Genomic DNA, 15,208 nt, shown 5'->3' with positions numbered 1-15,208 from the left:
TTTCAAAATTATGTAGTAATAAACACAATACATAACATATAAACATGATAAATACACCCCACAGTAGAATAAATTAACATAAAAATGAGATGTGGTAGCCAGATGACTTGTAGGAGTGATGGCAAGAATAACGTTTTCTTTAGTCCAACATCAGATAAAATGTGTACACTAATATTACTGGGGGTAACTGTAGAAAATTATTCCTTTCGTATGCTTTCACTCAGAGCTTCATTTCTTCTAAAAATGGTGTTAGATGGAAATGGGAGTGTTGCTCTTTATTTATTCTACTGTATCATCATGGAGACAATGTGTGCACAATGTAATTTTGTTTACAAACCTCACTTTCTCTCTCTCTCTCTCTCTCTCTCTCTCTCTCTCTCTCTCTCTCTCTCTCTCTCTCTCTCTCTCTCTCTCTCTCTCTCTCTCTCTCTCTCTCTCTCTCTCTCTCTCTCTCTCTCTCTCTCTCTTTCTCTCTCTCTCTCTTTCTCTCTCTCTCTCTCTCTCTCTCTCTCTCTCTCTCTCTCTCTCTCTCTTTCTCTCTCTCTCTCTCTCTCTCTCTCTCTCTCTCTCTCTCTCTCTCTCTCTCTCTCTCTCTCTCTCTCTCTCTCTCTCTCTCTCTCTCTCTCTCTCTCTCTCTCTCTCTCTCTCTCTCTCTCTCTCTCTCTCTCTCTCTCTCTCTCTCTCTCTCTCTCTCTCTCTCTCTCTCTCTCTCTCTCTCTCTCTCTCTCTTTCTCTCTCTCTCTCTCTCTCTCTCTCTCTCTCTCTCTCTCTCTCTCTCTCTCTCTCTCTCTCTTTCTCTTTCTCTCTCTCTCTCTCTCTCTCTCTCTTTCTCTCTCTCTCTCTCTCTCTTTCTCTCTCTCTCTCTCTCTCTCTCTCTCTCTCTCTTTCTCTCTCTCTCTCTCTCTCTCTCTCTCTCTCTCTCTCTCTCTCTCTCTCTCTCTCTCTCTCTCTCTCTCTCTCTCTCTCTCTCTCTCTTTCTTTCTCTACACAGGGTTTGACAGGTTAAGGATCCCTAGCTTTATTGACAGCATTTACAGGTTAAGGATTCCTAACTTATTGGCAAGCTAAGAGCTGTTACCTACATCAGCTCATTTGAAAGCATTTTTATTGTTATGAGACATACAAGTAGGGAACAGGATGAAGTTGGAGCCATCTGTGGGTCAGCATTTTCATTTGATCAACTGACTTTATCTCGTTGACATCATTATGCTTGTATTTAATGTGTTCCATACTCGAGTCATCCTGGGTATGTATGATCTCAGATGGAGTGATGTTCTGGAGAAGAATACAGCCAGAGTGAAGTTGCTGCTTTCTGCCCGTCTTGTGGCATAAAAGCTTGCTTCACGCTGTCCTTGAAGTGGATCAAGTGTGGTATTTTGACAATATTGGCCTTGTACATAACAGTAAGGCCACCCACATCCCTCCTATGTTGAAGGCTCTGCTGAAATGACAGATCTATCCAGGATGGGTCCAGGCGAGAGATGAGACGTCCTTGCTCTGTTCTCTACTCTGTCAAGCAGTCGCAGATGAGAGGGGGGCAGGCAAACCAAGAAAGTGGAGCATACTCAAGGTGCGGCGTACTTGTGCCTCGTACAGGATCTTGCAACCCCTACTGTCAAGCAGATGTAAGATACGGCGAAGTGCTGTAAGCTTCCTGGCTGCCTTGTTTGCAAGATTTACAACATGGTTCTTCATGGTTAGTTTGGAGTCAAATTTCACCCCAAGGATATCAACTTCTTCTCCAGGTGCCAACACCCTCCCATTCATCCTTACTACTGCACCAGCATTACCATCATGGTGCCTTGAGACCATCATAATTTGCATTTTCTTAGGTGCAAATGTTACTTGCCATCTATTTCCCCAAGCTGATATAGCTCTTAGCTGGTGATTGATGTAGCTTAGAGCAGCTGGCATTTCTTCTCTTGGATAAGTGAATGTCAGTGTACAGTCGTCTGCATATGCATGGGATTCTGGGATGAGATGAAGAAGGTAGTTGAAGTAGACATTCCATAACAATGGTCCCAGCACGCTTCCTTGTGGAACACTTGCCCCAATAGGATGTCTTGCTGATTCCGTTCCATTGAGAACTACACTTAGAGATCTACCATGAAGGTAATAACTGAGAAGACATAGCATAGAGCCTGCAATTCCCAGTGCTTGAAGTTTTGCTAAGAGGCCCTGGTGCCACACCCAGTCGAGAGCGCCAGCAATGTCCAGTGCTACCACACAGCTGACTTTGGATTCATCCAGTGACTGGTGCCACTTAGTGGAGAGGTTTAACAACAGATCAGCAGCAGAGTAACCTTTCCTGAAGCCGTATTGACGATCACAAAGTAGTGAGTGGTAGTCAAAAAACTCTGTCATTTGTCTTGAGATTATTGTCTCAAGGATCTTACCAGTGATTGACAGGAGTGACACTGGTCTGTAGTTGCTGATTTCTGCTCTGCTTTTCTTTTTGTGAACAGAGACTACATTTGCCTCTTTCCACAGAGAGGGACATTTACATTGTACTAGGCAGTGCTGAAAGATGTGAGTTAGAGGTGCTGCTAGCTGGTCTGCACATCTCAGCAATCTTGCGCTCAAGTTGTCTGGGCCCACAGCCTTTTCTTGGTCAAGCGATTTAAGAAGGAAGTGCACCTCCTCCTGCCTTATTGTCACCACTGACAGTTTTGACACAGTTCTTGCAGCTAGCCAAGGAGGGTCCCTTGCTGGATCAGGAACTTGCATTTTGGTAGCAAAGTGTTCAGCAAAGAGGTCCACCTTCTCTTGACTACTAGTAGAGGTGGTCCCATCCTGTCGATTTAGAGGTGGAATGACTTCATCAGGCAGATAACCTTGTCTGTCCTTGACCAGTGACCACCAGGTTTTGGAGCCTACCCTACCTGATGCTAACTTTCTTTTAGTGTCCACCTGCCATTTAGCAATGGCCCACTTTTGAACGTCACCCATATGCCTACAGGCTTGCCTGTGCAAGTTCCTGTTATAGGTGGTAGGATGTTTCTTATACTTTCGCCATGCTTTGTACTTAGCAGTAGCAGCCTCTCTACAATGAAAGCAAAACCAAGGCTGATCTGTAGGCTTCGTCACATATTGCCAGTGAGGAATGTGTTCTTGTTGTAGATTAAGGATGTGTCCAGTGAAGGCTTTCACTTGGTAGTCAACATCCCCTTGGAGAAGAGCATTCCAATCAGTGGTGGCGAGCTCAGAGCAAAGGGCTGGCCAATTACCTCTTTCCCATAGCCAGGTTGTGCGTGTGGACTCCTCACCTCATTCTGTTGGGATCTTAAGTGTCGTAAAAGCAGCCTTGTGGTCAGACGATCCAACGTAGCCAAGGGGTTGACAAGTGACTATACCTTCTGCCAGATCACTCACTACTGGGTCAAGGGAGGAGCCAGAGATGTGAGTAGGGAAATCAACAAAGTTTCTCATGTCAAATACTGCAAGAAGGTCATCAGAGTCCCTCTGTATAAGGTGTTGGTTGAGGTCACCAACAATTTGGTGAACTTAATTGGTTCCAGAAGTCTGTTCGAGTACAGAACAAATTTTTCACAACCAATTTTCTTTTTGGTTGGCTGTTATCACTAACCCTCTTAGGCCCCATGGTGACTTATTTATACAGATAATATAAGAAACACCTAAAAAGGCAAAGAAACATAAAATAGTTTTCAGTGAAGTTCTGGCAGGTCATGTTTGTTTGGTCGAGTGCCAAGCACACAGTCGACTACCAAGCTATTTGTTTACCAAACAAAGCGTTCGAATACCTAATTGTTCAAGTATGGAGCTATTCGAGTACCAAGGTTCCACTGTATTACTGATTAATAATAAATTTCACTGGTGTGATATAATCCATTTTCTGATGTGGTTATGTATGTGTTACACTTATCTTTGGAAAGAGAGTTCTGTGCCTTATCAAGGTGTTCCTAGTCAAGTATTATCATTGTTATATAATATTGATTTCTAGTGAACTGCCATTGTTTTCATGAATTGATGTATGTAATACACAACATGTATTACATGTATAGTCCCTTTATATAAAGGGAAAGGGGACAAAAGAGATTGTAAAAATTATAGAGGAATAAGTTTACTGAGTTTACCAGGAAAAGTGTACGGTAGGGTTATAATTGAAAGAATTAGAGGTAAGACAGAATGTAGGATTGCAGATGAGCAAGGAGGCTTCAGAGTGGGTAGGGGATGTGTAGATCAAGTGTTTACATCGAAGCATATATGTGAACAGTATTTAGATAAAGGTAGGGAAGTTTTTATTGCATTTATGGATTTAGAAAAGGCATATGATAGAGTGGATAGAGGAGCAATGTGGCAGATGCTGCAAGTATATGGAATAGGTGGTAAGTTACTAAATGCTGTTAAGAGTTTTTATGAGGATAGTGAGGCTCAGGTTAGGGTGTGTAGAAGAGAGGGAGACTACTTCCCGGTAAAAGTAGGTCTTAGACAGGGATGTGTAATGTCTCCATGATGGTTTAATATATTTATAGATGGGGTTGTAAAAGAAGTAAATGCTAGGGTGTTCGGGAGAGGGGTGGGATTAAATTATGGGGAATCAAATTCAAAATGGGAATTGACAGTTACTTTTTGCTGACGATACTGTGCTTATGGGAGATTCTAATGAAAAATTGCAAAGGTTAGTGGATCAGTTTTGGAATGTGTGTAAAGGTAGAAAATTGAAAGTGAACATAGAAAAGAGTAAGGTGATGAGGGTATCAAATGATTTAGATAAAGAAAAATTGGATATTAAATTGGGGAGGAGGAGTATGGAAGAAGTAAATGTTTTTAGATACTTGAGAGTTGACATGTCGGCGGATGGGTTTATGAAGGATGAGGTTAATCATAGAATTGATGAGGGAAAAAAGGTGAGTGGTGCATTGAGGTATATGTGGAATCTAAAAACGTTATCTCTGGAGGCAAAGAAGGGAATGTATGTAAGTATAGTAGTACCAACACTCTTATATGGATGTGAAGCTTGGGTGGTAAATGCAGCAGCGAGAAGACGGTTGGAGGCAGTGGAAATGTCCTGTCTAAGGGCAATGTGTGGTGTAAATATTATGCAGAAAATTCGGAGTGTGGAAGTTAAGAAAAGGTGTGGAGTTAATAAAAGCATTAGTCAGAGGGCAGAAGAGGGGTTGTTGAGGTGGTTTGGTCATTTAGAGAGAATGGATCAAAGTAGAATGACATGGAAAGCATATAAATCTATAGGGGAAGGAAGGCGGAGTAGGGGTCGTCCTCGAAAGGGTTAGAGAGAGGGGGTAAAGGAGGTTTTGTGGGTGAGGGGCTTGGACTTCAGCAAGCGTGCGTGAGCGTGTTAGGAGTGAATGGAGACGAATGGTACTTGGGACCTGACGATCTGTTGGAGTGTGAGCAGGGTAATATTAAGTGAAGGGATTCAGGGAAACCGGTTATTTTCATATAGTCGGACTTGAGTCCTGGAAATGGGAAGTACAATGCCTGCACTGTAAAGGAGGGGTTTGGGATATTGGCAGTTTGGAGGGATATGTTGTGTATCTTTATACATGGAGTTTACATGGAGAGAGTTCCGGGGGTCAACGCCCCCGCGGCCCGGTCTGTGACCAGGCCTCCTTAGGTCAGTGTCCCAGGATGCGACCCACACCAGTCGACTAACACCCAGGTACCCATTTTACTGATGGGGAACATAGACAACAGGTGGAAAGAAACACGTCCAATGTTTCTACTCTGGCTGGGAATCGAACCCAGGCCCTCGCCGTGTGAAGCGAGAGCGTTAACCACCACTGTTGTATTCTGAGCACCTCTGCAAAAACAGTGATAATGTGTGAGTGTGGTGAAAGTGTTGAATGATGATGAAAGTATTTTCTTTTAGGGGATTTTCTTTCTTTTTTGGGTCACCCTGCCTCGGTGGGAGATGGCCGACTTGTTGAAAAAAAAAAAAATACACAACATGAGATATACAAAGGCATGTACTGTATAGTATATGATTCATAAGTTAGTAGTCATATGTAAAGTAAGTAAGCATCTGCATGCCTTTGTACATGCTCTTTTAAGTTTTCCTTGCCAAAATTTTATTTTCACATTTCTTTATAGGATCCAAAGAAAATGGACAGGGAGTAGGTAGTGGTGGAGAGGATGATGGCAGTGGGACACCCCCTATTCCTCCTCGTAGAAAAGATAAACGTCGACATAATACTCCCCCAAGACCACAGTCGAATGGCCTTCCACCTACACCAAAGGTCCATATGGGTGCTTGCTTCTCTAAGGTAATATGTTCGATGTTTTAAATTTTAGTAGTTCACACTTTCATAAGCTTTTATTTTTTTAATTTAATGTTCTCCAAATGCATATGAGGTTCTCCCTAAGGAACTAAGAATATCTTACTGGAAAAAGTTCCATAATATATTGATTATGAAATTAAATTTTACAGGTTTTCAATGGGTGCCCACTACACATACACTGTACAGCTTCTTGGATCCATCCAGACACTCGTGACCAACATATTCTTATAGGAGCAGAAGAGGGAATATACACCCTCAACCTTAATGAGTTACATGAGGCTGCCATGGAGCAGTTATTACCCACCAGAACCACATGGATGTTTGTAATTAAAGATGTCCTCATGACAATATCAGGTAGGTTAACACTCAGAATAAAGCATAACACTTATGTTTTATTTAATTGTTTATACAAATAAACAATTCCTTTTTTCTTTGGTCGTTTTTATCATGGTGAGACTGAATAAGAAGCATTAGGGAGAGTTAAACAAGACCATTGAGTGCTAAGTAGTAGTATTCATTATCCCCATCTGCTGTTGTAAGTGGTTTCTCTTATGCTATATCTTTTTGAATCCTTATTTTCATTTCAAACATGTTGTAGTGACCTCCAAAGACCCATGTGATTTTCCCAGTATAAATAATTGCAGAAAAAATTCCATGTGCCCTGACTCTTTAGGTAAACCAGTATTACTACCTATATACAGTATGTGTAAAGCATGAACATACAGTACTTTAAGCCATTTTATAATTCTTGCTGTTCATTTTCAACTTTGTTATGGTATGGTACTTGTAACCTCCATATCTTTAACACTGCATTTTCTTTACAAAATGCAGTCAGTCTCAGAATAAGATTGTGCCACCCCAGGAATTTGACATGATCTGTCCTTGTGCCACCCTGGTCATTTGTTGTGTCCTGGGCACATCCATACTGACTCACTAGAAGAATTTAACCACTATAGGATTTCATTGGAAGAATGCATTGATGTATTAGTATAACTTAGTATTAATGTAAACTTTGAGTAATACTGCATTCAACAATGCAGTGCTAAAACATGCACATAAAAACAAGGAATGTTGTAATGTTTTGGTATCCCTTATTGGCAATCTTTCCTTCCGTCCCTCCATTCATCTTCCTTTCTGTCCTTCCCTCATGTGATTTATTTTTTCAACCCTGCCCAGTTGGAGAATTCAAATGAGTATATTCTCTCATACTGAAAAACTCTAAAAAAAAATTTTTTTTTTTTTTTTTGTATTCCTCTTACATTTCTGTAATTGTATTTGGTTTGATGGTATTGTGGAACTTCAGTGGTTCTCCCATTTTGGAAATTGGGGGCATGACTTGTCCCTATTTACATATTGGATTGTAAGATTAACCCCTTGACTGTCGCAATCCCCAATCCTGAGGTGTCTCCTGGTGTTGCAAAATTTCAAAAAAAAAATAAATTTTTCTCATGAAATGATAGAGAATCTTTTCCCGATTCTAATGACACCAAAAAAACGAAATTTGATGGAAAACTGACGGAATTACGCTCTCGCGAAGTTAGCGACCTTGGCGATATTTACAAATCGGCGATTTCGCTCACTTTGAGCCCTATTTTCGGCTAATTCCTTTGTTTCAGTCGACCAAACTCATAGCTATTTCTTTAGAACTCCATTTTTTCTATCAATTGAGTACAAGAAACTGCCCATTTACCAATTTCAACTACCCAATAACGTGGTCAGAAATTTGCAATTTGGCCAATTTCATGAAAATTAAAAAATATGACAATTTCAAAATAAGGTCCAGAATGAACAATGCAGACATTCTTGGCTCTAAAATAACATTTTCTTTGTTCATCAGTCATGTCTCCAAGCCCCTCTGATATTACTCTTGCTTTCTATTTTGAATTTTTATTCAAACAAAAAATAGAAAATTTACTATTATGCAGACTACTCCAATGCTGTAATAATTGTATAAATAACATCAACCCATTCATGACTGCATATTAGAATGGCTAGTTGGACATTTATTGGACAATGATGTCATTAGTTTACTTTTGAACATTGGTAAAAATCTAACATTTCCCCTAATTTGAGCTCCATTTCCAGGTTTTTTTATAGTAAAATCAATCAAAATCATCTCTTTTTCTATAATATGTTTTCCATTCTATCAAATGAGACCAAGAAAACGAGAATACAACCATAAATACTATACGAAAATAGACCACAAAGTCGGCATTTTAATTAAAAAAATGGTCGGCATTTTTTTTTTTCTCATTATGCACTGCGTGCTCCAGGATTTTTTTTATGTGGTGCACACTGACCACACAGACCCATTCTCTCACATGTGGGCCTACCAGCTTTCTCCTTCTTGATTTGAAGCCGCTAGAATTTGAGAGTATATATACGTCAAACACGGTACCTCGTAAGACGTATATATACGGCCGCGACAGTCAAAGGGTTAACAAGAGATCTATGTAGCTCTTGGAAATCTAAAATTGTCAGTTTCTGTTTCTGTTTGCTAGAAAAAAAAAAAGTGTCATAACAAGACAAAGTTAACAAAAATCATGACAAATTCATGTACCCAGACTAAGTAAGAGGGTCAGTAGTGGAGCAGGATCCTGTCTACTGGCTACTGTCAAACACAAACACACTCACACTTTTAGATTTCCAAGAACTACATAGATCTCTTGTTAATCTTACAATCCAATATGTAAATAGGGACGAGTCATGCCCCCAATTCCCCCCCCCTCCAAAAAAAAAAAAAAAGGGACAGATACTTTTGTGTTCAGTCAATGATAACCTTTCCCTTGTGTTTACTAAAGACAAAGGAGCACTTTGAGGGAGTTATTTCTTAGTGTTATTATGTTTCTATCACTATCAACATACTCGCTTTTCTTTTATCTGAATATTGTACAGTCTTTAATTTATTCGTTCTTTTTTTTTGATCCTCTTTAATTGCATAGTTTTTATGTAAATTGCACTGAACACCTGAGTACCAGAGAGGTATTTGTTCCTTGTGTGGTCTCTGTGGATTCTGTTACAGCTTTCTAAGAATAATTAAGTCTGTATTAGAATTACAATTTTAAGGACATGGTGTGGTATTGTTATTATATCTGTGTCTATTTTAACTGTAATGTAACTGTCATATTTAAATATTTAATTAAAATAAAAATACGCTTCAAGTATAGTATATTATTTTCTTTATTATTGTTAAAAAGTAAATCATTTATATATTTATTACTTTACAGGCAAGGGCCCCTACTTGTATCGTCATGAGTTGATTGGACTCCACAACCGGCATTTGCACAAATTTTCTTTACCCATGAATAAAATACCAGAAAAATTTTTACCAAGGAAATATACCATCACCACCAAGGTAAATTATAAAACAATTACTGGTGTTGCATGCTAGAGTTGAAGCCCAGGTTTGTCAGTACTAATGGTAAAATTCCCAAGTGTTAGTATATGTTATCTAGTATAGTGCATCACTGGTAATGTGAAAGTTTTGGAGACTTTTGAGTCTTTCAGTTTAAGCTTATAACTCAGTGGTAGCACATTCAACTCCCAACCAAAGGACCCAGGTTCAATCCTGGTGAGTAGATGTTTGGCAAGTCTCCTTACATCTATTACCCCTGTCCATCTAGAAGTAAGTAGATATATATTTACCTGCAGGTTTTGAGAATGTGTAACCCTGTTTACTGTCTGTAGATGAGAAGTGAAAATTGCTTTATAATAACTTCATTGAATTAGTAACATAAACCTTGGAAAATATGTAAAAATTAAGGACAAAAACTTTTGGAGCAGTGTGCTCAACTTTTTCAGTACACAACTTACATATAGTACAGGTCGGCCATCACTAATCCGGCAATCAGTAATCTGGTTCCATTAGTAATCCACACTAATTTCAGCTAGTATAATTTCAAATTTCCAGAGTCACCACACCAACCTGCTGCTACTGTTTGGTGACGCTACTTGCTGCATAAGTCATTCCAATTTCTTTTTCTCCATTTGTTATAACCTGCTTACTTTTAGCCCTGGCCATGGTTCCAACAAATAAAAGAAATGCTTCTTATTGTGTAAAGCACATACACCGTACATTGTCCATAAAAGATAAGGTGACTTTGAAGCCATTGTCGCTTGCCATGAGCTCAGTTCACTCAGATAAGCTGTGACTGCACTGCACTGCAGCATGTAGTGCATAATGAGAAAAAACTGCGACCGTGGTGTAAAACAGCGACTTAATGGCAGCTAACACATGCAGCGCGTGAAATAAAAAAAATAAAAAAAAAAATACTAAAATTGAGTGGTTCGTATAGAAAAATAGCTTAATACTTTGGCAACACTCTGGTATAAGAATCATTGTTGTATTATATTCCTACAAGGAATTGTAGTCATTTATAACATATATATTGATGCCGCCACCAGTAGCATGCATGCTCACAAGTCAATTTTCCAATTCTTTTTTTCATTTATTTCTTTATTATTCTTTCTAATATAATAATTTACAGTTTGGCATCATAACAGAGTGAGTGGAGCTATTATGGAATCTGAGAGCCAATCAGGAACCATCTGTGAACATTCGCTTACTGTTTCTTTTTTTTTACAAGTCGGCTGTCTCCCACCGAGGCAGGTGATCCAAAAAGAAAGAAAATCCCCAAAAAGAAAATAATTTCATCATCATTCAACACTTTCACCTCACTCACACATAATCACTGTTTTTGCAGAGGTGCTCAGAACAACAGTTTAGAAGCATATACGTATAAAGATACACAACATATCCCTCCAAACTGCTAATATTCCGAACCCCTCCTTTAGTGTGCAGGCATTGTACTTCCCATTTCCAGGACTCAAGTCTGGCTATATAAAAATAACCGGTTTCCCTGAATCCCTTCACTAAATATTACCCTGCTCACACTCCAACAGATTGTCAGGTTCAAATACCATTCGTCTCCATTCACTCCTATCGAACACGCTCATGCACGCCTGCTGGAAGTCTTTGCTTACGTCAGCAGGAATTCTTGAGTCTTGTGATGCGGGGGAATATGCTTTACTATTACGCTAATATCAACACTGTGGTTTATTTACCTATCACAGTTGATCTAACATGACATAATAAACAACATAAATACCATAAAAACATGGCAAATACTCCAGAATGAATAATATTTGGCATAATACCAAGCGATCCGACGGAGGCATGAAGTTACCACTAGAGGATATGGGATAAGAGTACCGTCCTGCTATTCCTGTCTTGGGGGCTTATATTAGAGAAAATGTAGTGCAGTACAGGGCTAACTGTGATATACACTCATAATGTACCATAAAGCTGAAACAAGAAAGCTATTTTCTCAATTTTTTTTTTTTCGGTGCTTGCTTGTTTTTGATGATTATCTCAGAAGTTATTCATTTATATCTTAGCATAGTGGCATTAATAATGATAGGAATGCAATAAATTTCACAGACAACATAATAGAATAATTGTTGTACAAACTGGTGAAGCTTTTTTGAAATATCACAGTTTGTTTTTTATTTGTATGATGGTAAAAGGCAGATATTTTGCTAAATGTCAAAACCATACTATATTTTTTTAAGAAAGACGACAGGATAAATTACCTGGCTTGGGCTTGCCATATATTATTTTTGGTAATTTTTTTTTTCTCAGTTGTTTGTTGGACTATCTTATTGAAACTTGGGCAATGTATGATGGAAAGATGCTTCCTAGCGTACACCAAAAATGAAAGAAATCAAACAATAAGTAACAGAGTTCACTTCTCAGCCATTAGCTGCCCCTCAGTGGTGTATTTTCGTATGATTTTTATGGTTGTATTCTCATTTTTTTAGTCTCATTTGATAGAATGGAAGATATATTACAGAAATAGACATGATTTTGATTGGTTTCACAACGAGAAGTACCTTGAAATTGAGCTCAAAATAGCGGAAATATTTGATTTTTACTGATGTTCCAGAGTAAACAAATGACATCACTGTCCTATATGTGTCCAACTGGCCCAGTCTAATATGCAGTCATGAATGAATTGACATTATTTATACAATTATTACAATAATGCAGTAGTCTGCATAACAGTAAATTTTCTATTTTTTTGTGTGAATAACAATTCAAAATAGAAAGCAAGAATAATATAAGAGGGGCCTGGAGACATGACTAATGAACAGAGAAAAATGTTATTTTAGTGTGGGAAATGTCTGCATTGTTTATTTTGAACCCTGTTTTGAAATTGGCATCTTGAAATTTGTGTGAAACTGGTCAGATTGCCAATTTCTCACCACTTCATTGGATAGTGGAAATAGGTGAATGGGCAGTTTCTTGTACTCAGTTGACATAATAGAAGGAATACTAGCAAAATAGCTATGAGTTTGGTAGATTGGAACAATGGAATGGGCCAAAAATTGGGCGTAAATTAGGTGAAATCGATGATGCGTAAATATTGCTGTTGGGTAAAGTGTATTCTAACCTAACCACTCTGTAATCCGGCAAAGTCACTAATCCAGCACCCTACAAGTCCTGATGATGCTGGATTAGTAATGGTCGACCTGTACTAAAAATACCTTCAGATATACTGATTGTGATGTCAGTTAATGTCGGTAAGATCAGCGTCATAGAAAATAAGGACTTTTTTTTTCCCAACCTTTTTTTTCCCCCAACCTCTTTTTCCCCCCTGACTCTGAGGAAAATTTCATTTATGGTCCATTAAGTCACCTTGAATATTAGTTTTTATAAAACATATTTTATGTCAGGGTTTTTGCTCAAACATTAGGGCAGTTGATTATCAAAATGATTTTGTAATAAACAATATAATAAGAAAAAATATTTAAAAAGCATTTTTTTTTTTTTTTTTTTTGCCCGATTAAACATAGATGTTAACTGACTGATGTGGGTAACATCTTTGGAAAGGAAGGGGGTAGTAGTGTACCTTAGAAAGGGCTAGGCTTTGATATGAGTTGAGGTAGGAAGACAGCTCTTGGCCTCTAAATTCATTAGTGTAAAAAATTGACAGATGTAATAATACTGTAGATGTGTCTGTATATAGGTGTACAATACATGGCAAGTGAAAGAATATTTGCTTCAGGAAATGAGGAGCTGCTCAAGGTATTGTCAATTGATAAGTGTGTGTTGCATATGTGTGTATTGTGTGTATTGCATATGTGTGTGTGTATGTATTGCATATGTGTGCATGTGTGTGTGTGTGTATGTGTACTCACCTAGTTGTACTCACCTAGTTGAGGTTGCAGGGGTCGAGTCCAAGCTCCTGGCCCCGCCTCTTCACTAGTCGCCACTAGGTCAGTCTCCCTGAACCATGAGCTTTATCGTACCTCTGCTTAAAGCAATGTATGGATCCTGCCTCCACTACATCTCTTCCCAAACTATTCCACTTCCTGACTACTCTGTGGCTAAGAAATACTTCCTAACATCCCTGTGATTCATCTGTGTCTTCAGCTTCCAACTGTGTCCCCATGTTGCTGTGTCCAGTCTCTGGAACATCCTGTCTTTGTCCACCTTGTCAATTCCTCTCAGTATTTTGTAAGTCGTTATCATATCCCCCCTATCTCTCCTGTTCTCCAGTGTCGTCAGGTTGATTTCCCTTAACCTCTCCTTGTAGGACATACCTCTTAGCTCTGGGACTAGTCTTGTGGCAAACCTTTGCACTTTCTCTAGTTTCTTTACATGCTTGGCTAGGTGTGGGTTCCAAACAGGTGCCGCATACTCCAATATGGGCCTAACGTACACGGTGTACAGGGTCCTGAACGACTCCTTATTAAGATGTCGGAATGCTGTTCTGAGGTTTGCCAGGCGCCCATATGCTGCAGCAGTTATTTGGTTGATGTGCGCTTCAGGAGATGTTCTTGGTGTTATACTCACCCCAAGATCTTTTTCCTTGAGTGAGGTTTGTAGTCTCTGGCCCCCTAGATTGTACTCCGTCTGCAGTCTTCTTTGCCCTTCCCCCAATCTTCATGACTTTGCACTTGGTGGGATTGAACTCCAGGAGCCAATTGCTCGACCAGGTCTGCAGCCTGTCCAGATCCGTTTGTAGTTCTGCCTGGTCTTCGATCGAATGAATTCTTCTCATCAACTTCACGTCATCTGCAAACAGTGACACCTCAGAGTTTATTCCTTCTGTCATGTCGTTCACAAATCCCAGAAACAGCACTGGTCCTAGGACTGACCCCTGTGGGACCCCGCTGGTCACAGGTGCCCACTCTGACACCTCGCCACGTACCATTACTCGCTGCTGTCTTCCTGACAAATATTCCCTGATCCATTGTAGTGCCTTCCCTGTTATCCCTGCTTGGTCCTCCAGTTTTTGCACTAATCTCTTGTGTGGTACTTTGTCAAACGCCTTCTTGCAGTCCAAGAAAATGCAATCCACCCACCCCTCTCTCTCTTGTCTTACTGCTGTCACTTTGTCATAGAACTCCAGTAGGTTTGTGACACAGGATTTCCCGTCCCTGAAACCATGTTGGGTGCTGTTGATGAGATCATTCCTTTCTAGGTGTTCCACCACTCTTCTCCTGACAATCTTCTCCATGACTTTGCATAATATACATGTCAGTGACACTGGTCTGTAGTTTAGTGCTTCATGTCTGTCTCCTTTTTTAAAGATTGGGACTACATTTGCTGTCTTCCATGCCTCAGGTAATCTCCCTGTTTCGATAGATGTATTGAATATTGGTGTTAGGGGTACACATAGCGCCTCTGCTCCCTCTCTCAGGACCCATGGAGAGATGTTATCTGGCCCCATTGCCTTTGAGGTATCTAGCTCACTCAGAAGCCTCTTCACTTCTTCCTCGGTTGTGTGTACCGTTTCCAGCACCTGGTGATGTGCCACACCTCTCCGTCCCTCTGGAGCCCCTTCAGTCTCCTCTGTAAACACTTCTTTGAATCTCTTGTTGAGTTCCTCACATACTTCACGGTCATTTCTTGTTGTCTCTCCTCCTTCCTTCCTTAGCCT

General features: G+C 39.7%; 1 protein-coding gene across 9 annotated transcripts in view; it reads left to right on the top strand.

Annotated features, from left to right (window-relative positions):
* The window catches only part of hppy (MAP4K3-like protein hppy), a 344,184-nt gene that overhangs the window by 270,321 nt on the left and 58,655 nt on the right, over positions 1 to 15,208 (top strand). For all 9 annotated transcript variants that reach the window (XM_070092488.1, XM_070092484.1, XM_070092486.1 and 6 more), the window contains 3 exons: positions 6,073 to 6,245; positions 6,410 to 6,614; positions 9,488 to 9,615. In XM_070092488.1, coding sequence (XP_069948589.1) covers positions 6,073 to 6,245; positions 6,410 to 6,614; positions 9,488 to 9,615 — 506 coding nt within the window. The remainder of the gene's footprint in view (positions 1 to 6,072; positions 6,246 to 6,409; positions 6,615 to 9,487; positions 9,616 to 15,208) is intronic.

The sequence above is a fragment of the Cherax quadricarinatus genome, chromosome 39, assembly GCF_038502225.1.
Source record: "Cherax quadricarinatus isolate ZL_2023a chromosome 39, ASM3850222v1, whole genome shotgun sequence".
Taxonomy (NCBI): Eukaryota; Metazoa; Arthropoda; class Malacostraca; order Decapoda; family Parastacidae; genus Cherax; species Cherax quadricarinatus.
This window is presented reverse-complemented; position numbering and strand designations above follow the sequence as displayed.